This window comes from Myxocyprinus asiaticus, chromosome 42 (assembly GCF_019703515.2).
Source record: "Myxocyprinus asiaticus isolate MX2 ecotype Aquarium Trade chromosome 42, UBuf_Myxa_2, whole genome shotgun sequence".
NCBI classification, from domain to species: Eukaryota; Metazoa; Chordata; class Actinopteri; order Cypriniformes; family Catostomidae; genus Myxocyprinus; species Myxocyprinus asiaticus.
This window is the reverse complement of record NC_059385.1, coordinates 1-25,863: the sequence shown is the minus strand read 5'-3', so window position 1 is coordinate 25,863 and position 25,863 is coordinate 1. Positions and strand designations below refer to the sequence as shown.

At 41.5% G+C, this 25,863-nt stretch overlaps 2 protein-coding genes across 2 annotated transcripts; one reads left to right on the top strand and one right to left on the bottom strand.

Moving 5' to 3' along the window:
* The first annotated feature begins 372 nt into the window (after window positions 1–372).
* On the top strand, window positions 373–24,674 carry LOC127432722 (beta/gamma crystallin domain-containing protein 3-like). The gene is made up of 22 exons (XM_051684084.1): window positions 373–547; window positions 960–1,062; window positions 1,573–1,916; window positions 12,632–15,314; window positions 15,422–15,466; window positions 16,472–16,590; window positions 17,438–17,609; window positions 17,889–18,025; window positions 19,776–19,902; window positions 20,035–20,070; window positions 20,160–20,281; window positions 20,507–20,627; window positions 21,330–21,460; window positions 21,563–21,689; window positions 21,912–21,944; window positions 22,025–22,134; window positions 22,220–22,346; window positions 22,441–22,568; window positions 22,649–22,772; window positions 23,295–23,453; window positions 23,786–23,945; window positions 24,041–24,674. The coding sequence occupies exons 1-22, from the start codon at window positions 453–455 to the stop codon at window positions 24,127–24,129; spliced, it is 5,292 nt and encodes a 1,763-aa protein (XP_051540044.1). The 5' UTR covers window positions 373–452; the 3' UTR covers window positions 24,130–24,674.
* A 149-nt stretch (window positions 24,675–24,823) lies between these two features.
* LOC127432723 (ribosomal oxygenase 2-like) lies at window positions 24,824–25,857 on the bottom strand. Its single transcript, XM_051684085.1, has 3 exons — window positions 25,376–25,857; window positions 25,197–25,304; window positions 24,824–25,118 (listed from the first exon to the last, which is right to left on the bottom strand). The coding sequence occupies exons 1-3, from the start codon at window positions 25,487–25,489 to the stop codon at window positions 24,846–24,848; spliced, it is 495 nt and encodes a 164-aa protein (XP_051540045.1). The 5' UTR covers window positions 25,490–25,857; the 3' UTR covers window positions 24,824–24,845.
* Between the last annotated feature and the right edge of the window lie 6 nt (window positions 25,858–25,863).

Here is a 25,863-nt window from a genome sequence, read left to right as displayed (position 1 = left end):
TCATTCATCAGTTCATATAATAATGTGTCTGCTATATTCCATAATCGTCATCATATTACATTATTATTGACACCTAATAAAGCGCATTGTGATGCAGTATAGAGTTCTGAGCTGTTTTTAAGAGAGTGATGGTCAGTTTAATTGAAGTTTGTTTCATGTTAACATTAGTCTGTTAGTTTATTGTTAAAACATTATAATCACGCCAAACCGTTTTTGAAGTTTATTCTTCATGTGTCAACAACATCCGCTGAATTAATTTACTATATTTCTATAAGAGGTGTTGTTTATGCTTCAAACTGTCCCCAGAAATAAATGAGAAATGTTCGTTCATGAGTTGATCATTGATTTTTGACTCCTCCCAAAATAACTTCCTCTAATTCTCCATCGGTCAGATCTGTTTCAACACGCTCAAATGTGGATCAGAATCACATCGGAACAGGAATTCACTCCACATGATGTCCGATCCAAAGACTTCCTGGCACGAAGATTTCGCCAGAAACTTTTCCCGATTTTTCTCCAGAAGTAAATCTGTGGACACAAATGAAAGGTTTGAGAAGTTTATTCGTGTTGTAAAGAGAGAAATGTTCATCACTGTTGTTGTTAATCGAGACTTTCGAGATGAATGTTTATGTTGCACTTCTAAACAAGTTTGTGTTTGCTGCTCCGTGCCAGTCTGTGCCAATGTACTACACCCAGAGTTTGTTCTGCACTTTCAGTGTTTTTGCAGATGATTTATTCTTTTATTTTCCACTGCTGTCTGCGGTCAACACGGGCAGGAATATAAAGAGAAAAGATTCATTTAACAGTGAGAGTTACAGGGTGTGTCAGTCTCACCATCTCTCTGGAGAGGATCTAATATCCATGAACCGTTGAAGATCAAGGTGTGTGTGTGTGTGTGTGTGTGTGTGAGTGAGTTCATAATCAAATGCTTTACATATTCTGTTTTGTTTTTGTGTCAGTGAGGCCCCGGCTGATGGATTCACCTTCACCTGCAGCGCTCACAAGGATTCATTTCACACAGCTGAGCTGCACCTGAACATACCAGAAACTGCAGCTGCACAGGTACAACATCAGTGTGATGTCTAGATGTCTTAATTTCTGTCATCTGATCTGATCAGAATTTTTTTGCTTCTTATTTGAACATCAGGTAGAAAGACGTTTGACTGTATTTTTATTCTCATATTCACATTTACTGTTTATGTGAACAAATAAATACAAACAACCTAAATAAAATGTAGCTCTCAAATCTCATTCTGATCTAGTTTTTGTCGTAGCTGTTTTAGCTTGGCAAAATCTCTCTAATATGTGCATTATTATCATGTTTATAATGATCAAATGTATAACAACATACATCTGCCTGTTATTTTCTATATAAATTGTGCCAGAGAATGCTTGAATATGGAACAGAATGAATGTCAGTTTGGCACTGAAGGGGTTAAGTGTTTGGGTGGGCTGTACTGGGGGGAGGGACGAAGGACAAACACACACACAGAGAGAGAGAGAGAGAGACTGCTGACACAGGAAGGACCTCACAACTGCACGCCTCTCTTCCTGTCTTCTTTTCTCATGCAGGAGCTGCAGCTGTCTGACGCGCCACACAGAAACAGTGTGTCACAGAAGGAGGCTGACACACAGGGGGACTCGCTGGAACCTCCTGCCCCGCCGCCCCCCGCCACAGCGCCCCCTGTAGACGGATTCCTCAGACGCCTGAGCAGCCTGTTCCATTTCATCCGGGCGGAACCATCTGGAGTCCAGAAAGACACATACAGAGACTCAGAAAGCAGCAGTTCATTTACTGGACACAGAGACTCAGAGAAGACAGACAGCACTGTGGAACTGTCTCACTCTCTTCAGCATGTAGAACCTTCTCACCAATCCTCGGTGGAGCTGTCTGTCTGTCATTCAGATGTCACACAGTAAGTCATTTACCATATAACACATGCAAACATCAGACACGTGTGTGTGTGTGTGTGTGTGTTTATTTGTGTGTGTACCTCTGACTAAATGCTCTTAGGGTTAGCAAGCTTTAGCTCAGGTTTGTGTGGATTATTAGTATTTGTCACACTTGGTATTTCAAATCTTTCAAGGAGTGTTGAAGTGTGAACAGAGAAGCTTGACTTATTGAGTCTGATATAACACACAACTGAACAAAAGCAACACTGTAAAGCATTTTGGCTGAGCTGTGTGTTTTTTATGATTTTATTATTCATACAGACAAATAATACATTTTTAATTCTAAAATACATTGCGTGGGTTAGGGTGAGTCTATAGTGATTAGCTTTTTATAAAAGCAGGAATATGGTATATCCTCATTTGGATAGCTTAATAGTAGTAAGGGAAGAGCAAATATAATTTGCTTAGTATAAAAAGAAGTCTCATAATATAATATAACCTAATGAATTGTAATATAATAATTATATTAAATTATAATCATAATTATAATAAAAATGTAAAAATCTGAAAGGTTTGTATGAGGATTTGAGGATAGAAATATCATTAGCTCAGTATAAAAAAATAGAAGTCAACGGAAAGTCCTCACCATTATAGAAAAGCAAACGTGTGTGTGTGTGTGTGTGTAGCAGTGGCATCTCAGGGTCATTGTTTAGTGTGGGGTGCAAACAATCACTTAACAATACATTTTTTGAACAATCTTTGAAACATTGGCAAATAATTTTGACAGATAAAAAGAAACAAGAAAATGTTTTTAACCTAGTGCATCAGTTTTGACTTCACTCTTTGTCCCTCACATTTCCGCTGTGCATGTGCCCTGTTTATTCCCTGATATTAATATGCGTATTAGATATTGTTAACTGTATTAACTGGCACCATCGTCATTTACACCTGGTATTGTGCGTCTCTTTTGTGTTTATATTTTGAGTAGAGAGTATCTGATTTCATGACTGCATATATCAGTCATTACTTCAGTGTGTTCATGTATGATAATAAAGTAGAAACTACATAATAACAAAAAGAAAACACAAAAAAACAGCGCATCATTTCAGCTAATTATGCATGTATTTAATATAAGTGCTAACAACACATTTAGAGCAGAGTTGTCCATTATTTTAGTGGAGTAACTATGTTAACCGAGCTTCACAGATGTGCTTCTCATGTTCCACTTTATGTTCACATCAGGGACTATGAAGTTCTGTGAACTCGTGCATGTGTGTATGTGCTTTAACAGGCAAAATTTAAAAACCTAGTTTTAGCGCAGGTGTTGATTGACAGGTAGAAGTTTCACATTGGAACTCATTGGTTTAACTGGACTTAAACAAGGGGAGTCAAAAAATCTATCATAAAAGCCTATCTACTGTCATGTATGTGCAATTATAATAGATGCTAAGCCCCTCAATGCCCTAATACTTATAAAATGAAAACAAGTATGACTGATAAAAATAGACCATGACGGAAATTTTACAGAGAGTGATGAATAAAGAAATTTTTTGGGCAACCTCTGAACATGATGCCACACAAACATCCCTAATGATTTAATCTCAGCACAAAACACCACTTAAGACGTGCACATCCACGTCAAAAAGCTCAAGTGACCTTGAAAATAAACCACAAACAGGTAAATTGTCAAAGGGTGTGCATATTATCTCACTAACTCGAACGAACTGCATAACAAAATTAATCAAAATGACAACAGACTTCCAATATTGATCAGTCATTAATATCTAATACAAACCAATGCATCAACAACACAACACCTCAATGCAATGGCACACAATTCAATGAAATGATGAACGGTGCTTAACTAATCCAACCAACAGAACATTAGAAAACAAATTAGCTTTTAAAACTTACCAATGAAGTTCACTACGCAGGTCTGCAGTCAAGAGCGGTAACTTCCGATGCTCATGTCAACAGCTGACATAAATATGATCAAAGCTTTTGATTGGCTCAGGAGCAAAGGCAAACTAGCCCCTCAGGCCATCATTGAATGCTCATTGCACATGCGCATGACGTTCTCTAGATCTCCGTTCATTAACATTGAGGATGAAGGGTTAGCCCCATGCATAGCAAATGAGAACGACTAAATGGCTTTTACGCAACAGACTTTAATAATAAAAGTATTTCTCAAAAGAATATATACTTACTTCTTGTATAATGGACATAAAACACATTTAAATTGTGGAAAATATATTATTTCTTAAAATAAATGTATGATGATGCCATGCAATTTGCACAACAGCGCCACCACCTAATGTAGAGACACGTCTGGTGTGTAGATGCATCATGAGGTCACTGGTTTCTTTCATTCTTCACTCCATGGGTGATTCTCATTCTTAAATTGTGCATCCTCATTTTTTCGCTCCTCCGTCCTTGAGACCGTGACCCAAAAATCTGATCAAAGACTGGCATCATGAAGGATGTATCAATTCTCTAAATTCACCACAAGGAGGCGAGAACCGAGGATGGAGAATGCTTACCGAGGATGCTTGAGCAACAAAGCACAGGAGCATCCTATGATGAAGACTTTTTGGCCGAAGCACCTGTTGCACTTCTAAATTCTCCTCCCACTTCACATCTGACACAATAGTTTTATTTTAATTTTATTTTTTTTATTTTTTTTTGCTTTGTGAATGTTTGTCTTTTTTTTTATTAAAATTTTTTATTGATTCCAAGACAGACAAGAATAAATTTAACCACAAAATTATACATTAGGAATTGACATAAAACCCTTTATAACAACCACCCACCCACCCCCCGCCCGTACAAATATAAAATAAGTAAATACCCACATATAAACAGACACACAAATAGTACATAAAAATAAAAAAAAAAAAAGGACAAAGTTCAACATATAGTGAAAGAAGAAGAAAAAATAAAAATAAATAAATAAAATTGTCTCCCTCCACTGCTCCCAGCTAGGACCTCTCCAAATGAGACAAAAAACTGCCCCATTTTCTGCCATAACTCGACAGGTTCCCCTGCCATCTGGAAGTCATCTCCTCGAAAGCTGCCACTTTACCCAACTCGGTGCACCACTCACGAAATGAGGGTGCATCAGTTGTGTGCTCAACCAAAATTCCTGAATTTTAATACAACCCCAAAAAACATGGGTTATGTCCCCGTCTTCTGACTGGCATCGCCAGCAGGTGGGTGAGTCTTTAAGACCAATCCTGTACAATCTAGAGGGGGTCCAATATAATCTATGTAAAATCTTAAATTGCATGAGGCGAACCCTTGCATCTCTAGATGCAGACTTTATGTTGTTTAGAATCCTAGCCCACACTCCCTCCTCCAATAACAAATTTAAATCTTCCTCCCATAATCTTTTGAGAGAAGCTGAAGCTCCGTCCCCCAGACTCTGAATTAACAGGGAGTAATACACTGATGCCTCATGACCCTTCCCAAAACAGCAATCACCACTTCCAGAGTATCTGCTGCTCTAGGGGGGTGTATGCTACTCCCAAAAATAGAGCAGAGCAGGTGGCGCAGCTGTAAATATTTATAACATTGAGATCTGGGAATCCCAAAATGTTGAATCAAATTTTCAAAAGATCTCAATACTCCACCCTCATACAGGTCACCAAGTGTATTAACCCCCCTCACAATCCAATCTGACCAACAGAAAGGGCACTTATTAATACATAGTTTAGGGTTCAGCCATATGCTCGAGGCTACGTTTAAATAAATGTCTGAATTAAACACTCTGGACACTTTTGTCAATATTGAGTGCAAATGCAAAATAACGGGGTGTGACTTAACCTCTCCAGCTAGTTTAATCGAAAGGCTTTGCAGTGGCGAGATAGGGGCAAGAAATTCCTGTTCAATACAAAACCAGAGAGGAGCTCTCTTAGGTGGAAGCGACATTGAGCCAAATGTCTAAGACTGATTGCATAATAATAAAACAAAATCTTGGGTAGGCCTAATCCACCTTTGTCAGTCGGCCTATGTAATTTACTGAAATTTAACCTGGGACGCTTACCATTCCAAATGAAGGACTTCGCTATGCTATCAAATTGCTTGAAATAAGAGAGGGGGACATCTACAGGGAGAGATTGTAGCAGGTAGTTACATTTTGGAATACAATTCATTTTAATAACATTAACCTTCCCAATCATCAATAAGTGTAACGAAGCCCACCTGTCAACATCGTTCGAAAACCTTTTTATTAAGGGATCAAATTTAGCTCTGACTAAATCACACAAATTTGCTGGGAATAAAATTCCCAAATACTTAATGCCCTGTTTGGGCCACTGGAAGGCACCCGGCTGGAAGGCCGTTACTGGACAGTATGCTGTCAAAGCCAAAGCTTTGGATTTAGACCAATTGACTTTGTATCCTGAGAATTTGGAAAAGGAGTTAATAATTCTGTGGAGGCAAGGCATAGATCTAGTGGGGTCGGAGACGAATAATAAAATATCATCTGCGTAAAGCAGAAGCTTATGCACCACACCTCCCGCCGTCACCCCTGGAAAATCTTCCTCCTTTCTTATCGCAGCTGCTAATGGTTCCAGGGCAAGACAGAACAATAATGGGGAAAGAGGGCAACCCTGCCGGGTGCCCCTATTCAGAGTAAAATAATCTGAAATTAACCCATTTGTTTGTACCGCTGCTACAGGGTGTCTATAAAGTAACTTAATCCAACCAATAAATGTACTCCCGAACCCATACATTTCCAAAATCTTAAAAAGATAATCCCATTCCACCATATCAAACACCTTTTCGGCATCAAGAGAGATGGCAGCAACCAGAGATTGATCATTCGCTACTGACCACATAATATTGATAAGATGCTTGATGTTATCAGAAGAGCTGCGGCCCCGAATAAATCCCACCTGATCTATATGTATAAGTGATGTCATAACTTAATCAATTAGCCAGAATTTTGGACAAAATTTTTACATCTAACTGGATCAGGGAAATTGGGCAGTAACTTTTACACTCGCTTGGATCTTTGTCCTTTTTTAAAATCAGACTGATCTGGGCTTGCGTCATGGTTGGCGGAAGCTTTCCGTTTTTTAATGATTCCGTATAAACTTCTAACAAAAGTGGAGCCAGTTCTGTAGCATAAGATCTAAAAAATTCAGAGGAAAAGCCGTCAGGCCCCGGAGACTTGCCAGTAGGCAAGGCCTTAATTACCATGTCAAGCTCCTCCAAGGTTATCTCAGAATCAAGTGAGTTTTTTTGCTCAGTTGTCAGTTTAGGGAGTTCTAATGTTTCCACAAAGTTTCTAATATCTTCATCAGCAGATGAAGACGTGGAACCATAAAGATCAAGATAGAATTCTTTAAAGGCATTATTAATATCAATGGCTGAGGTAAATATTTCACCAGAAGCAGATTTCACTGAGGGAATGATAGAAAGAGACTCTCTCTGCTTTATATATCTAGCCAAAAGTTTTCCTGCTTTGTCCCCCAACTCAAAGTATGACTGTCTTGCCCTGAATAACCAAAACTCCACTTTCCGTGACAAAATAGTATTATATTTCAATCGGGTCAATTCTCTGAGGTCATCAGACGACATTCGCCACTTCAGCTCTGCCTCAGCACTTTTAATATTCCCTTCCAACTCCGCAAGTTCTCATGCTTTGGATTTTTTGGTGAATGAGGCATACTGTATGATCCGACCCCTAAGAACTGCCTTAAGTGCCTCCCAAGCCATGCCCACAGAGGATACTGAGGACCAGTTGGTCTCCATATAAACATTGATTTCAGTCTTTAACATTTGTTGGAAATCAGGATTTTGCAAAAGGGATACATTAAGGCGCCAACTATATGATTTCTTTTTCTCCGTATGTGGCAACACCTTTAAACTCACCAGGGCGTGATCTGAGACTAAGATATTTCCAACTGAGCAATCAACAACAGATGAAATGAGGGATTTGGATATAAAAAAAAAAATCTATTCTAGAATAAATCTTATGGACTGATGAAAAAAATGTATAGTCTCTACCAGATGGGTTCAAATGTCTCCAAATATCTGAAAGACCAAGATTTTTACACATTGTGTGAAGTGTCACTGTTGCTCTAGGGGGTTTACACACTTTTGCTTCACTATGATCAAGGACCTGAGTCCATCAATAGATTAAAATCTCCTCCCAATATTATATCATGAGGGGTGCCAGCGGCTTGCAACATCCCTTCAAGATCTATAAAAAAGCCCTGATCATCGGCGTAAATATTAGCCAAAATCAACCTTTGCCCCTGAATTTCTCCTAAAACAATAGTGACTCTTCCTAATTTATCTTTAATCTGTTTGAGACATTTGAATTGTAGATGTTTATTAATCAATATAATGACTCCCCTGCTCTTACTTGAGCCAGAACAAAAGAAAACATGCCCACCCCATATCTTCCCAAATTTTTCAGCTTCCTGCGGGGAGAGATGTGTTTCTTGAAGAAACACTATTTTATATCTCTTACGTTTAAGAAAAGAAATAAATTTCCTTCTTTTTATGGGGTGCCCCAACCCATTCACATTCCATGTGGAGAGAGATAGTACACTCATATTAACATCTGACATTTTTATATAATAAAAAAAATAAAATGAGTGTCAAAAACAAAATTATACAGACCACATTCCCCATTAGTGAAACAATCAAACCCCGAACATCCCACCCAACAAAACAAACAGAAAAAAGAAAAACGTGCGCATTAACCCCGCGCATGACAGCGCCAACCAGCAACAGTCCCTCTAAACTCAAAAGGTCCATGTACACCTACGAGAGTCCCCACGACAACTTTGCCATCGGATTGCTCAATTTTGCCTAACAAATTTATGAGGCAAAATTACATAACAGAAATACTTTGTAAAATAAACCCCAGCCAATAGGAAGAATGAACACAAAGAACATGTAGATTAATTCACAGAACTGTCTCAAAGGTGTGATCTTCCACAAAACAAATTCCAGCTGATATAAAACCGTTCAGATTCCTCGGTCAGACAAACAAATGTTCAGTGAGCCGGCTGTTATGAGTTCAACGGATGACGTATTCATTCCAGTGTCACGTAAAAATACTCAACAAAACAAACTACAGCCAGCAGGAGGAGTAAGCACGAAGAACGAACAGATTAATCCACAGCTGTTCCAAAGGAGTGTTATTCAATAGAACAAGCTCCAGCCACTAGGCGGAGCCAACACAAAAGGAAACAAAACCGGCATCCCGGTTCCCTGGATGGTCGAGTCAATTCACTCGGAGGCCGCATAAAAGTACATACCATGACTTACACAATCCGTCAACTTTATAAAAGACATCCTTTGTGTGAGCATTTAGATATTTTGCGGTCATCCATAGTGTCCACTCTCAATCTGTCCGGGAACTTAATTGCAAAAGTTTCTTTAAGGAAAGTGTTATTCACAAAACAAGCTCCAGCCGCTCGGTGGAGCCAACGCAAAAAAACAAAAATGTCGCCCAGCTTCCTCAAGAGTATGTACAGCGAGTCAGGCCCACTCACATGAGAAACATCCAATGGTTTACTCAGACATTGATTCAATAAAAGACATTGCCTGATTGGGACATGTAAATACTTTGCGACCGACCTTCGTTTCTATTCTCAGTTTTGCTGGAAACATCAGAGCAAACAAGATCTTTTTCTGATGTAAGAGTTTCTTACATTCCTTAAACCGATCGCGTTTCTCTCTTGTCGAACTCGCAAAGTCCGGGAACAAGAAAATATGATGGTTCTTCCAAGAAAGCTTCCCTTTGCTCCTTGCCTGGTGCAACACAAGATCTTTATCAGATGATCTCAGATATCTGGCCAGAATCGATCTGGGCCTGTCTCTCTCAGCAGATCTGTGAGCTGGCACTCTGTGAGCTCGCTCGATTTCCAACTTGTGGTCGAGCAGACTCGGGAAAAACTCGTCTAGGAATTTCACCATATCTCTGCCCTCCTCATGCTCAGGAATTCCAACAATTCGAACGTTATTCCTGCGGTTTCTATTCTCAAGATCTTCAAGCTTTTCAAGGAGATGTTCCAAATCAACTTTGGTCACGGGTGGATTAGCGGTTAATTCCCTCCGAAGATTCCAGAAAATTGATTCGTTTTTCAACATCAGTCACTCTTGTAGCTAACTCAGAGAATTTTATTGATTTAATTGATCGACGTATTACAGCGAGATCCTCCAAGTCAGCAAGAAACTTCGTCAACATCACCGACATGTTGGACAACTGACGCTGGATTCCTGCTCTGCCGCGCCATCCAAATCGAGTCCCCGGTCTGTAGGCTTGTCGGGGCTTTCATCATGAACACGTAAGTGTCTTTTAATGTCTCCAGAGCCCGAGGATTTTGACTTCTTTGCCATGTTTTGCAACAAAGGGCAAATGTGTAACTGGGTGTATCAAAATTCACCAGATTATAACATGAAAATAATCGAAAATTCAGCAAAGTGCGCAGAGCTCGTCGCTCACACGTCTGCTCTTTGCATGGCGTCACGTGACCTCCTGACACAATAGTTTTAACTAATGTTTCACCTCTGCGGATTATATAAACCATAATTGTCACATACTTTTAACAATGCATCTTGAATCATTTGGATTTATTATGAAAATATAAATTTATCAAGTTTCAACAACATAACAGCAAGCGATTCGATGTACTACAGCTGTGCAAAGACGGCGCTCTGAAGTGACGCTTGAGTGAGCAGGACTTTGAAATCAGAAAAGCAGAAATTTGTCTTGCTTTGATTCCTCTGTCCCTCTTTCCTTTCGTTGCATCCTTTCCTTTTTTCATAAGAAGGAGGAATTAGGAACCAAGGAAAGGAAACAAGGATGCACAATTTCAGAAATGAGAAGAAACCCATGTGACTGATCACCAAAGGTCGGGCGCCTGCTGATGATGTCAGCAATGAAAATCCACAGTGCTGCTGCTTTAGAGAGAAACAGGAAATAGGATGTGCTGATAAGAAAGAGCAGAGGAATAGTGATAATAAAGTCTTGTAACTGCAGCTGCAGTCAAATACTCGCTGTGTTTCTATCTGTTATCAGACACGTCACAAACAGTAGCTATTAAATGACAGATAAACAATCAAAACTCTGATAATTATGATTAATATCTCAGTTTATTGTGCTGTAAATGCTGCTCTAATTCTTCAGTGTTTAATGGGAGTGATGTGATTCTTCTGTGTTTAGTGGGAGTGATGCGATTATTCGGTGTTTAGTGGGAGTGATGCGATTCTTCGGTGTTTAATGGGACTGATGTGATATGGGAGTGATGTGATTCTTCAGTTTTTAATGAGAGGCAGATGATTCTTTATTAATGGTACTGATGTGATATAGGAGTGATGCGATTCTTCGGTGTTTAATGGGACTGATGTGATATGGGAGTGATGCGATTCTTCTGTGTTTTGTGGGAGTGATGCAATTCTTCGGTGTTTAGTGGGACTGATGTGACTTATTTAATGGGAGTGATTTGATTCTTCTGTTTAATTGTAGTAATGTGATTTTTCAGTGTTTAATGGGATTTATGTTATTCTTCAGTGTTTAATGGGAGTGATGCGATTTTTCAGCGTTTAGTGGGAGTGATGTGTGTAACTGGTTCAGGATGGGCAAGGAGGAGTTGGGAAGCGGCAGGACAGTCAACATAAATTTAATGACATAACTGAACTTAAAACTACATAAAACAAACATAAGACATACACAGACACACAACATGTGCCTCTCTCTCTCTCTCTCTCTCTCTCTCTCGAACTGGTGTCCCGGCCCCTCCTTATCTCTCTCCCACTGATAAGACAACTCAGCCCCAGGCGTGCGTCATCATGGCTTGGCTACGCTCTCCTCCTCATCACACTCCTCCATCGCCAGATTCGGGCCAGCGAGACCTCCGGCCTGACTTACACCCCCACTTCCTTCCTGGAGAGGAGGTTTTCCCCTTTCAGCCGGCCTTCCTCCGGCCGGCCTTCCCCGCCTCCTGGGAAACAGATAGAGATGAGGGGAGGGAGTGGGGGGAGAGAGAAAGAGCAAGCGGGAGAGACAGAGAGAGGAGAGAGAGAGAGAGTAAAAGTGGCTCGCCGGTCCCCGGACACACTGTCGCCTGGTCCTCGGCCAGCTGGGCAGCGTCCTCTGCGACACCAGGCGATGGCACTGGACATCGCCTCCTAGCGGATGGCAGGAGAATCATCCGCCTCCCGGCAGACGTCAGCGTGTATTCTTCAGATACTTTTCCACTCAGAAGTTTTGTATTTATTTTACTTGTCTATATTTTCATGAAAAATCCATGGTTCTAATGTCACATGTGATCAGTGGTGTTCAAGTCTGTATGATAGTACACAACTAAGAACACTATCTGGTCTGCAGTTTGTTGTGTCTGTAGTCTGTTCTGTTGTATCTCTGACTCTGCAGATCAGCAGTGATTTACAAGCACATGACATATTTCCATGCTCTTATTTTTACCTTGGTCTTATGTAAGATTGAATCATGTGACTTTGGGACTGGGGCATTTTTTCTGTACAGTGCCTGCAGGCAAACCCTTTTTGTAGCTGCTACTTATGAATATTTAATGGAAATGTTTTGAAACTGCTTTTACACATTACCCATATGACACACACTGAGTGTTTACATTACACAACTTCAGCTTTTTTTCAGAGCTATTTTTTTGTAAAATCTCAATGTTGTGTTAGGTGTGGTATTTCATAGCTTTACTAAAGTCTTCAGTTGATATTTTCTATTGTTTTCTTTCCACAGATCTGAAGAACAGAGTGAGGAGCACAGAGATGATGCAATAGACAACAACTCTGACAAAGAGTGTTTGGAGGACAAGAGACGTTTCGATCTAGCCTGTCCACCTGTGGTGACATATGGGACGTACCGTGGACAGAGGGAGGTCAGGAGAGCAAAGAAGAAGCATCACTTGGAGCTTCATTCACCCATCTCAGAGGGAGAGGAGGCAACACATCCAGACATCCATGATGACACTGAGATCTCCTCGGCTTTAAACACAATGAGTTCTGATAGTCAAGAAAACCCCACTACTGTAAGTCCAGCATCTTACAGAGAAAATGATTTGATCCAGAGTGCCTTGTCAACAGACACGGAGACTACAGACAGAGGTCCCGCTATAGAATCTCCAGCCAGCAAACTCGCTCGTAATGATGAAACCATCTCTGATCGGTTAGTAACTTGCATAGAAAGAGACTCAGTTCACACCATTCATAAAGCAGAAAAGAGACTACTGAATGAAGCATCTAACAGTGGCCAGGAAGAGCTCGGTCAGAGCGAAACACTAGAGATGGTATCAGTGAACAGTATGCAAAAGGTGCCACAATTGTTCTGCACTGATGCTCTGACGCACCATCACAGCTCAAATCCATCTCCAGAACAGAGATTACAGCAGAGAGACTTCTCAGTATTTACAGACAAAACAGAGCATTCATCCCCTGATGATTCCCAGATGAGCGATAGTCGAGAAGAGAGAGTGACTGAAGAGGATTCTGGGATGGACGAGGAGGTTCTGCAACTGGAGTCTAAAAAGATGGTTGGCAGCATTCAGAAAAATGCTCTTGCTGCCTTTCAAATGATGAAAGTATCTGAGGCAGAGCGTGACATACTGTCGACATGTGAACTTCACGAAGGTTCAGCGTCTGTTCAGTTTGAAGATACAGATGGTCATAGAGACGGAGCAGATAGATCAGAGCAGCGGTTTAATATATTGATGTCTGATCAGACACCGTCTGTAGTTCTGGAGGAAGCGCTGACGGGGAGCCGCAGCAGGTCGACGCCTTCCTCAGGGTACGAGTCCATCGCTGGATCTGACTCTGATATCAGGTGCTGTGTGAGCATGACCTCTGACATCACCACTACAAGTGCTCCAATCAGCTGTCAACTCGAAGATAGTTATGAGAATCAGGCAGTTCCTGAATATTTTGCAGTGGAAAAGGAAGTGCATCTGACTGTGTTCTGTAAGAACAGAGGAAGAGCCGCTGATGATGAGCCATTATCACTGAATGTTGGAGACATTCTTCATAAAACAGACATCAGTGTTGTGCTGCCTGCTGTGTGTGAGTCTCTCATTGGTGAAGAGACAGAGCAGCACGCAGTTTATGTCTGTGAAACAGAGCAATACAGAGTAGCGAACAGATCTCAGGATTCAGCCAAAGATGATACAAAGAGCAATAACTGTAGACACAACCTGGACGGTGATTCCTGTGATGCTTCTTCAATCACTCCTGACACTGATACGTCTGTGAATCAGGAGAGTCAAACTCAATCTCTCAGCGTAATGGAAAAGTGTGATCTTTTTAACCCCAGTCTCAAATCTGACACAACAGATCTTGCAAAGAGAGAGACACCAAAGATGTCAGAATTTGCACAGAAGCCAGCAGCTACACTAAGCCATAAATCTGAGCAGACGGAAGCACTTTATTCAGTCATTGCTGAGCAGGAACATTTTTGCGACAACTCTGTGACTGGTGAAGATCAGAGTTTTCTCCTGGTGGAGAGTTCCCCGGCATCTGTGAATGAAGTACAGACACACTCAGGAGGGCTCGATCCGTCTCAGTGGACGTCAGTCAGAGTGTTCCGCTGTGAGGTCACAGATGACCAAAGCCAGAGTCCTTCAACACTCATCTCGGATCGAGCAGATTGTAGAATATCAGCCGTATCTCCTTCAGGAAGTAGAATTCACCTCGACCTCCCGGACAGTTCAAGCAGAAGCACGGCTTTTGTTTCCCAACATCCACGATTTCATGAACTTGATCTCCACCAGATTGATGGAGGCTTTGCCATTATCAGTGAGGAGGAGGAGATGGACACTGTGTTCGTGAATGACACGGGGCCTGTGCACAGTCCTGGCACACGCAGAGCCAAAGCGTACCCCTTCTCCCTCTCACCCATTTACGAGGAAGAGTCAGGGTGTGAGGAGGTCTCAGAGATGCTGCAGGTTCCGCCAGTGACAGAAGAGGAGCAAAGGAGCGTGGAGCAGCAGGCCTCATCCATCCTCTCCCTCCTGCAGTCTGTCAGTGAGAAGCTTCAGTCCAGCGTGAAATGCGGTTCAGATGAGTACCAGACCGAGTCTCTGAGAGCCGCCACAAGACCACTGTGGCATTCCAACAGAGACGGCAGCGAGGAAGAAGATGATGATGATGATAACTCCAGTGTTTTACTGCACCAACAACTTACTGAGGCCAAACCTGTCCAGCAGCCAAACACAGAGGATCAGCTCAGGTCAAATATTGATCAGACTGCTAAAGAATCTCATGAAAGTATCCGGGTGGAGTTGGATTGTCATAACACACTGGCAAATGTTGGAAAGGATATCAATACACCTTTCTATCAGTATTTAAAATCCAGAGTGACACCATCTGCTGATAAAGAACCCAAAGACACTAAACACATTGTGTGCTGTAATGAAATCAACACAACGCTCACGGTAAGCACAGCAGTCAGATGTTTACTCAAAGGGTTAGGTTTGCTCTTATGTTAACTAGTTTAGCATTAATGTTGACTAGCTTAGCTTTGGCCTTTTTTTCCTCACAGGGAGAGATTGGAGGCTTTGGACGGGTCAGCCCAAGACCTTCTACAGTAAGTTCACCACTTCTGTCGTTCATTAAGAGTCCTAATTGTTTTCTATGTTTGATTTGATTACTTGAGTAAGCTCTTTGTATTTCCTTACATGGGGCTTTGGATCAGTAAAAGGAGGGCACTAACTCCTCTGTTGCTCTGAGAGTTTAATCTCTATAGATTTAAGGGGGCTTTCGCACTGGCAGTTTAGTACGAAACAGAGAATGGTTCAAATGAAAAGCTGGTAATGTTAAAGCTGTTTTGCGGTACTGAACCTGAGACTACCTGTAGGAGGTGGTCTGAGTTCAGTTGCAATGGAACTGTGGCGTGGTTCGCATGAGTGAGAAAGCAACCTGTACTCGGGTCCGCACTTGTTCAATAAGTGTTATAACTTGCACATGCATTTTTGCAGATTTAAGCTTGATCATCAGTTGCACAAAAATAAACACAAATGTGCACCATGAGTGACAGGGGAAAGTTGTGGGACTCAGAAGAGGTGAGATGCCTTTTATGTACATGCGTGAGGGACTGTGCAACCAGCTGTGTCCTCAAAAAAGATTGCTTGTGAGCAATCAGATATAGTCGCCTTCTCCTGGACAACTGCTGAATTATGGCATGCGATGTACAGAGGTACAATGGTCATTCACTCTGGTGTGCATAATGACACCAAATTAATAAAAACACAAATATAGTGACCCGCATTGTGTTTTCCATCATGTGCATGTTTATGATGACACAAGCTGATGACGGAAAAGCACCAGGGTTCGACTGAATCACATGCAAGTCTGAAACCAGACTAACCTGCAGGGGGCGCCGGGAACAGTCGCACTCAGATTCGGACCGCAGCAAATGTGCCCAGTGTGAAAACCACCTAAATCATCTCTGTTATGAAAGCGGTTATTAATTGCTGTGATGTCTCTGCACTGTACAAATAGAAAACCATTTGAGTCTCTGACACGATGCACAGCATGTGTCCAGCACATGAGTGGTTTGCTCACTGTAGATGACATGTTTTTGTTAACACAGATGCTCATCTATGAGGGTCAGTCACTCAGCGGTAACAGAAGAGAAATCTGTGATGATGTAGAAGACGCCAGAAGAGTTCTGTTCCCTTGTGGAGCCATGATTCACGTGCTCAAAGGATGGTAAACACATTTATTTAAATTAGCTATTAAACCTGACTATAATGCTTACACACACATACAACACACAATTAGTTGAATGTTTATGACTTGAGTCTGATTGGAGACCAGGTGAGCTTGACACACTTCGACAATGAAACAGCTTTATGGAACATTCTAGTTGTGCTATTGTGTAAGAAATTAGCTCATGTAGTGACTTCATTGGCTATCAAACAGAGACAGTGTGTGTTTGTGTGTGTAAGAGCACTGCAGCTCATGTCTAATAGATGAAGTGATTGTAACTCCAATTTTCAGGCTTGTTGTTCATGAGTGCTTTTGGAGATTATGTAATGTCATTTTGCTAATGGACGCTCATTGATGCACCTTGTGATGAGCATTATTCAGTATTCAGCAGCACTCAAACACTCGGAACAGCAGTCAGAGTTTGTGTTTCAGTTTTCCAGCAACACATCCTGCTGGTATACCGGACAGAGATGCATGAGAGATTCCAGAGAGTTTATTATTAAAACATGTCACACATGTTCTTTAAGGTTTATGGACGTATTACAAACAGTTTTACATGAAAGTTTTCTTTAGCTGTGTGTTTAGGTCCTGGGGTCTTCCACTCTCTCTCTCTCTCTCTCTCTGTGTTTGTGTGTGTGTGTGTGTGTGTTTGGAGCGGTTTAGTTTCTGAGCTCTTAACCCTTCCTGTTCAGTGACTTCCTGTTTAGTACCTCTGTTCACTCAGTTTACAGTGTGAGAGTTTGTGTAGAGAGTGAGACGCACATGCACTTTTATATGTCTTCACAGCCACATTCTTGTAGATGTTAAGGTAATGATGGACATTCAGAATGTGTGTGTTTGTGTTCAGTTGGCTGCTGTATGTGGATTTGTGTTTCGGCGGGTTTTGTGTTCTGCTGGAGGAGGGTCAGACTGTAAGGACCAACAGAGAACCTCAACAGAACCTGCAGCAGCACAGAGAACCCCAAAGAACAGACATCAGTGACATGCTGTCTGTGCGCTCCATCAGAACACTGCTGAAGGTATCATCAGATGTCTGTCTGTCTCTCTGTCTGTCGGTTTCTCTCTTAAAATGACAGTGTGAAAAGTCAGTCCTAAAGATTGAATGGGCTTTATGTGCAGTGTAAACAGATCCTTCCATTTCTCTCTTGTTTTCTTCTTTTCTAAATTCATGCTGTTGATTTGGTCAGATGCATTATGTGTTCATCAGTTGTTGGTCTGTGTGTGTGAGTTCATGAGCTCTGATGGTGTTCCTGCTTGTTTTTGCTCACATCTAAACACATTCATATTCCTGCATTTAGGAAGATGGCATTCCAGAGATCCATCTCCATCCCAGTGTGTCTCGGACTGGACAGACAATCCGTCTCTTCTCTGCTAAAGACCTGACAGAGCAGCATGACCCTGTGACCCTCTCTGATCTCTCTGTCAAGACTGGATGGTAGGAAATGTGTTACGTCATCAGATATCAATGTGTTTTAAAGAAAACAGGAAGTCTCGTAACAATCCGCTTGCAACTTTAATAGCTGTTCGTATCAACTGCTGCCATTGTGTTCAAGTGTGAGATTGTTGAATGCTGACTCATTAGTGCCCTTCACTGACACCTGCGGCTGTGCAGGAAAAACTAAAGCATTCGCCTAATGAATCTTTAACTTCGTTTCCCACAATTCCTCTGCTCTCAGTTAAACACACACAAATGCTGCTTTACACCACAAACACATGATGCTCTGATCTGTCTCCTCTTACATTTAAATTTAAGTTATATTTACATGCTGATTTTTTTTATTTTTGTTCAGTTTTCTTCTGTCTTGTGTGAGTTCTGTTAAGAAAGGACATAAAGCCACATGAAAGTTACAGTGTCAAACGTTTTGATACCAAGCCAAGTCATTTTTGTTTGTATAGTGTTTCAAAGCAGCTTTATAGAAAATCATGCCTTAACGTCTTTAAGCCCTCAGTGAGCAAAAGTGAATATGGGAAGGAAACAGCTGCTTAAGATGTTTGTGGAGGGGAAAACCTAGAGAGGAATCAGACTCTGCTGGGAGAACACATCTGTCTCTGCCTTTATGATAAATGTACATGTGCAAATATTATTTATAAGAACCCTTAAATATGATGATCCCTGTCAGGGACCCCTTCCTAAAATATAAAGTCAGCTATACAGTATTTTCATGTATAAAGAAGATCCATTTATACTGTGTGAGGAACAATAGTGAGCGTCATATTAAAAAGACAATGTGTTGTTTAAAAAGGGTTTTATATTGTCATTGTATAAAAGCCAAAAGTGAAAATGATAAAAAATATTATCTGGAAAATATTTACTTTGCGTTGTTAAGTTGACCGTGTAAAATCATTTACCCACTATTCGAGTAATGGTAGAGGAATATACAGGAGGAAAAACATGTTCAGTTTAGTTCAAATATATCTGTATAGTGCTTCTGTGACAAATCAGGTTCTCAATGTGGAACGGAGTAAGCGGGGACCGGGTGAACAATCCACATCAGACATTTAATAAACACTTTTCAGAGAATAACAAAACAAAAAACATGCACTGCTTTTCAGCCAGCTATGTGTAAACATAAAGATGCGCACACAGAAACAGGCTTCATGCATCTCTCTCTCGAACTGCAGCTCCACCTTATCCCTCTCCCGGCTGATTGCGATCATTCTCCCCCAGCCGTCCCTCATCGCTTGGCCACGCCCCCCCCAATTTCATGATTTCTAGCCAGTCCTTAGAAAGAAGAATGGAACGGTAAAAATTTAGTACATTTTTATTTTTTAATGACCTTTTTCCACTTATTCTTTTTCTGCAGACCCCCAGCAGCCAATGCGAGGTGCCCTGACCCCAGTTTAAAAACCCTGCTCTAAACGTTCCACTTAAAATTAATTTCAGATTTTAATTAACAACTGAAATGTCTTTCTTTCCTCAGAACAGGAAGTCAGCAGGGCACAACCACAACTATTATGGAAAAAACCAAAAAGATAAAACTAGTCCCCTTTTTTACCAAAAGATCCACAAATATCCAGGTCATGTCCCCTTGATTTCTACACTTATCTCTTCAACAAGAGGCTTAAAACTGCCAGGTGTTGCACTTTTACAGTAATGTAGATGTTTTTGTCCTTATTCATTATGCAATTGAATATTTGTGTGTGTGTGTTTGTGTGTGTGTGTGTGTGTGTGTGTGTGTGTGAAGCTGGTTGGTCTACGATGAGCCTGGATTCAGTGGTAATTCTGCTGTTCTGGAAACAGACGGGAGGGTCACGCCTGTTCTCCACAGTTCTCTTGTGTCGTGTGTAAAGAGTCTCCGGCCATTAAAAATGGTACACAAGCAAACACAACCATGATCTCTGACCTCACACACTCCTCTGACCCCTGCATCACATGTGACATCACTGATACTGAACAGCAGCGGTGCTTTTTAAACTGTCATGCATGTTTTTCTCCTGACACAGGGCGGGCTGAGGGTGGCAAGACCCATCGACCCAAAGGTGAGATGGACAGACAGTCAACACACTTGACATTCGTAGCTATGCTAAGATCAGTGGAGGTGATTTGTGTTCTTGTGTCTCTTGTGTAGGTGATGTTGTATGAGAAAACGCAGTTTCAGGGTGAATGTAGAGAAGTGCTGAATTACACAGACAGTTTGGAGGACACGGAGATGCCGGCGGGCATTTCGTCTCTGTGGGTCACAGGTGGAATGTGAGTCTCTCTCTCTGTCTCTCTCTCTCTCTCTCTCTCTCACACACAGCTTGCCATTGTTTTTTTGTACAGTGCATTATAGTGATTATGAGGACTAATTAGGCATCTCATACTGACATTAATTAAACAATTGACTGATGAAGCACTGAAGTGATGACTGACAGGAAATGCAGCATGTGAGACTGTTCGTGTGTGTGTGTGTGTGTGTGTGTGTGTGTGTGTTAGATGGGTGGGGTTCTCCAGTGAGGGGTTCAGAGGTCATCAGTGTGTGCTGGAGGAGGGTGGATACAGCGACTGCTCAAGACTCTTCAATGGCTCCATCAAATCACTGCGATACATTCAAACCGTGAGTCCTGAACCGGTCTTTCTTTCTTTCTTTGAATGTCAGTGTATAAACTGAGAAATGAGACACAACAGAAAGAGATGAGATTGAAGAGAGTGAGAGAGACTATACAGAATGAAAGAGCAGCATATGTTTTATGATCTAGTTGTTCAGGAGGTTGATAGCCTCTGTCTGTCTCACTGTCTGTCTGTCTGTCTCTATCTCTCTCTCTAACCATCTCTCTCTTTGACGGTCTGTCTCTCTCTATCTCTCTCTCTCTCTCTGTCTGTCTCTCTCTCTCTAAACCCTGCAGAACACTCTCTTTATCTGTTTAGTACTTATGTAAACAAAATGTTACTCTTTTTTTTAACTGCTGATGAGGACCAGTGTTATTTTTGTTTGTTTATTCAGTGTTGAAGTACAGCTGCAGGATCGGCTTTAGGGTTTAATTATTTTAGGATTAAAAACTATTGAATGAGATTCTAGAAAAGCAATAAAACATTGTACATCACCATTACAATACAACAAAACTGCAGACTCTCATTTGAGTGGAAAGATCCGTTGAAGCCGAAATATCTTTATTAAGAGCGATCAACACCTCACAGCATCTTTAATGTGTTTGAACAATGACGTTCATGATGAGTGACTGCAGCAGGTCATCATGGATTTGCCACTTAGAGTGAAATATGTGTCATTCTCTTTGGTTGTTATGGACGTCACCTTCAGGACTTCCTAGAAGCGTCAATCTGTCTGAAGAGCTCTGATGAGGAAATCACTGTGGTGGACCAGGAAGTTCCTGATCTGCAGTGTATCTGTGTCACTCAGGAAACAAACAGCATCTATGTGAAGAGTGGAGCGTGAGTATCACGTTACGCTCTGATGTCACCTTCATCTCCATCAGAAGAGCCTTAGCGGATTGTTTGAGTTGTGACATTTCTGCTGGTGTTTGTGTGTTTCAGGTGGGTGGCATACAGCGACAGGTGCTTCACAGGAGATCAGTATGTGCTAGAGAGAGGACGACACTCAGGGACCCTCGAATGGGGTGACAGGCGCAGCTCACCGCGGTCACTGCGACCTATTCGCAGGGTGAGTTCACGTGCTCCGCACGCGGTATCAATGACTGATCGAGCAGCACAAAGAGACGTTAAATAACTGGAGCACTGTGATTGACTCACTGAATCACGAGATGATTTAAACGTTAGCTTTTCTTATGAGAATTAAAAATGCATCTGAATCACACTGTCATGTGTGTACGCCTGGATACATAACAGGTCAAGATCTAACTAATTCATCTAATTTTCATCACAGGAAGTTTGCACCATCATGGAGCCAAACTTTTTGGTATGTTTGCATCTCATGTGCTACTTATGTAAGCATGAGGAGTTCCAGTGTGTGACACTAACATGTTTCTCTCTGAGCAGCTGCGCATCTACAGTCAGATGCATTACAGCGGCGAGAGCCGAGAGTTTGTGAGTGAAGCTCCGAACTGCGGCGGTCTCAGACTCGAGTCATTCCGGGTGATCAGAGGGAGGTGAGATGATGACATCACACATGATAATCAATAACACTCACACCACCTTCATCTCTCTCTCTCTCTCTCTCTCTTCCTCGTGCAGTTGGCTGCTCTTCGATGAGGAGGGTTACTCTGGTAACCAGTACATACTGGGGGAGGGGCTTTACCCTGACCTCACTTCCTGTGGCTGTGCATCAGCGGTCATCAAGTCTGTAAAGCCCATTCCATACGTAAGTCCATGAGAGAAATGACAGTATTTAATTACAGATAATTGACCAAAGTTCCCATGACGTTCACGTTTTGTTTATTTGATGATTCGCTCAGAGTTTCACCGATCCGTCCGTCAGTCTGTTTTCTCTCAGTGGTTTTGAGGGACTTGAAGAAACGTCACATTCAGATGTGGAGAACATCTCACACTTCTTCAGCCAATCTGTGAGAGTCAACAGCGGCCTGTAAGAGCTCTCATATGACACACAATTTTACTGTAAATTATTATTGAAGTGTATGTGAGCATGTCGCTGTCGTCCTGCAGGTGGGTGGCGTATGAATACAGTCATTTTAAAGGGCGTCAGATGCTCTTGCAGCTGCGAGAATATCCAGATTGGGGGGGTCACAGCGGTTGGGACATGATTGGATCATTGAGGCCCCTCAAACAGGTCAGTGCTAAGAACGACACCCGCCGTGTTTCATCATGACAATTAATGTTCTAACACATCTTGACCATATTATGATGCATTAAGATCAGCGCTCTCTCTTTCCCTCCTTTCAGCACAAACACACATTGAGTTCAGACACATTTATCAAGGGGGTGTTTGTGTTTGTTTGTGTTGTCTGGGTGCTAACAGCATGTATCGCATCTTTGGTGGTGGTCTGTATGACACTGATAAACATATTTTTAAGAGCGATATTTATAGACATTGGTGTGTGTGTGTTTGTGTTCTTAGAGCAGTTCAGGTTGTTAGCAATAAAAGCAGCAGCTAAACACACTGACATGAAATATAAACTATAACTTTATCTACACACTCATGATTTAAATCAGTGTAATGGACTCAATTGATGCTGATGTCAGTGTTAAAATCATAGTTGTATAATGAATCGGTTCTGTTAAAACAGCATCCTGTCATCATATATGCTAGAGGACATCTTTGCTTGAAATCAAACTGTTGTTTTCTTCTCAGCCAAAAGTTCACATTCAGATACGAAATCGGGCGCTGGGCTCCGTCCTGACCGCAGAGAGTGTCCCGATGAATCTACCGGCAAAAGTCTTCCTGAGTTCTGCTGATCGCTCCTTGGACACGCAGCGTTGGATCTTCACCGATGGCTTTCTAAAGAACACGGTCAGATTCACTTTCAGTACTGAAGCAGACAGGAAGATGACAGACACGATGTGTTTCATGAGTTGAACTTCACGAGCTCACTGAAGACTCTTCAAATGTTTGGAATCTGTCAAAACCTGTTGGACATATGAAGTCTTGTTTTAGATGATTGTTAGTGGTTCACTAAGGGTTTTTTCTGGAAATGGGCATAATATCTTTCTGAAGTCGAGTTGTCATGTAATAAAGGGCAGTTTGATTATTTCTGCATCGCAGCCAGACATGTGTTGTGTATTTCACTGATGTTCACATGAGAACATTGAAGCAGTGATGTCATGAACTGTGTGTTTGTGTAGGTGAGGAGAGGTTGTCTGTCTGTGATCGGTGCAAAGGCGTGTGCGGGGGCCAGAGTGGGATTATGGGAAGAACATGGGCATGTGAATCAGAGATGGAGTCTGAATGAAGATGGAACATTCTCCTCGCATTTAAATCGCAGTCTCGTGCTGGACATCAAAGGTACGAGAGGCTGAACTCGCTAGTGCTCACATTTTAAATAATTTAACTTGTTTTTCCCCTCTGTATCTGATGTTGTGTTTAACTGTGTGTCTCAGGTGGAGTTACTGCTGACATGGATCATCTGATTCTGAGTCAGCTTTGTGTCGATACGAACACTCAAAACTGGGACGTGGACGTGCTGTGACCCTAAAACTATCAGGAATATGAACACATGATCAAATCAGGCAATGAGGGTTGGATAAGTGTGCTTTGAGTTAATATTCAGATAACTCACATATTCACCCACAACCCAATCGCATGAAAATGTATTTTCTGATTAGGGGATTAGAGGAAAATAGGTCTGTATGTTTGTTTTTAATTTGAATGCAGCACATTTGCACTAAAGGAAACCTCACGTGTGACCGCCGTGCGCTCAGCAGATACACCGTTTCTCCCTTTATTCAGTTTGGGGAAAAAACTAAAATACATTTTTCAGTAGCTGAAGCTGCAGCGTTACATTGAACACATTCAGATGGTATAAAGTCATTTCACTGGAGTTCTTCAGGAACACTAATGTGTGTTTGTGTGTGTGTGTGTGTGTGTATAAAATCAGGAATAAATGCATTAAAATACTGAAAGAAATCTTAAACCTTATATTAATGTGTACAGAGACTGTTCATAAGAAGCATTTTTAAAGCAAAATTAATCCTGAAAATAAAGGTTGTAAAATATATTCATTTTAAAACGTGATGTTTGGTAGAATTCTTTCTAAATATCTGTTAGTTACACAATATTTCACCCAGCATTTGAAACATGTTTTTAATCAGCTTTCAGTTACTAACAGTCGCATTTACAACTGCTTCTGACCACTCAAGTCCGATACAGCGTCAGTGACTCGTTAAGAGGTCAAAGGCCATGAGTTCAGAGTGTAACAGGCTGTTGCCCCTGACACACACACACACACACACACACACACACACACAGAGGGATCAGCTGAAAGTGTAAAGCAGCTCTGAAAGTTCGTCTGAGTGCATTAGTGCTTTTGATGTTTCGCAGCAGTCCTTCTGTCCAGAGTCCCAGCGGCAGACCCAGTTTATCTGCATCTTGCTGCAGCTGCAGAACAGCGACGCGCTCCAAATGCAGCAGCTGCTTTAGTGCCGCCAGATGTGTCAAAGGAAACCGCAGACCCTGAAACTGAAGAAAACTCATATATTTATTGAAATGAACATCAATCAATGGAACAAAGCTTTAAAAATGTGATGGCTGATGGACCTGTGAAGACTCATCTTCATCATCATCATCAGATGATTCCATCATGTGCGTTTCTCTTTTGTTCTTTAAAGAATGTAATACAAACACGACCAGCTGTGTGGCTTCATCCTGATTAAAGGAACAGACACAATGAGGACATTTCACTCACATTGTTCAAAACCTGTGTGTGTGACTCTTACCGGGTTGTGCTGACTGGACTCCACCGTTAGTCGAAGATGCTCTTTAAACCGAATATATATATACAGTGTCCTCCAGTGAAGGCAGTTTTCCAGCTTAAAAAGAAACAAAACCATTTACAGTATATGCAATAGAAATCAGCGGTACTCTGACAAGAGCCGGTAGTTTTTATTTTTAAATGTTATTTATATCACAGTTGAGCCAAGTGATCCAAGACTCATCAAGCAAGTCATGCTGGGAATAATCTGCTGAATGACAGGTCTACATACACACACACACACACACAAACAGCTCGTGAGATTGTCTGGTTCTAAATCAGTCTGGTCGAGCAGATAGGGTGGAAGTCTGTTGGAGATAAAGTCTCTCCTCATATCTGTGGGGAGTAAATCATGATGTTTCTGTTCGAGATCATCAGCCAAATGCCTCAAACACACACATCTGCTTGTTAACATTAGGACTGATGCTCGGACACAGAAATAAAAAGGAATGC

Coding starts and splice junctions, on each gene's coding strand:
- LOC127432722 (XM_051684084.1), top strand. CDS start 453: ATGATGTCCGATCCAAAGACTTCCTGGCACGAAGATTTCGCCAGAAAC. Junction 21,461..21,562: donor ATCTATGTGAAGAGTGGAGC/GTGAGTATCACG, acceptor TGTGTGTTTCAG/GTGGGTGGCATACAGCGACA. Junction 21,690..21,911: donor CACTGCGACCTATTCGCAGG/GTGAGTTCACGT, acceptor TTTTCATCACAG/GAAGTTTGCACCATCATGGA.
- LOC127432723 (XM_051684085.1), bottom strand. CDS start 25,489: ATGGTTTTGTTTCTTTTTAAGCTGGAAAACTGCCTTCACTGGAGGACA. Junction 25,305..25,375: donor AGTCCAGTCAGCACAACCCG/GTAAGAGTCACA, acceptor TCCTTTAATCAG/GATGAAGCCACACAGCTGGT. Junction 25,119..25,196: donor ATGAAGATGAGTCTTCACAG/GTCCATCAGCCA, acceptor AGTTTTCTTCAG/TTTCAGGGTCTGCGGTTTCC.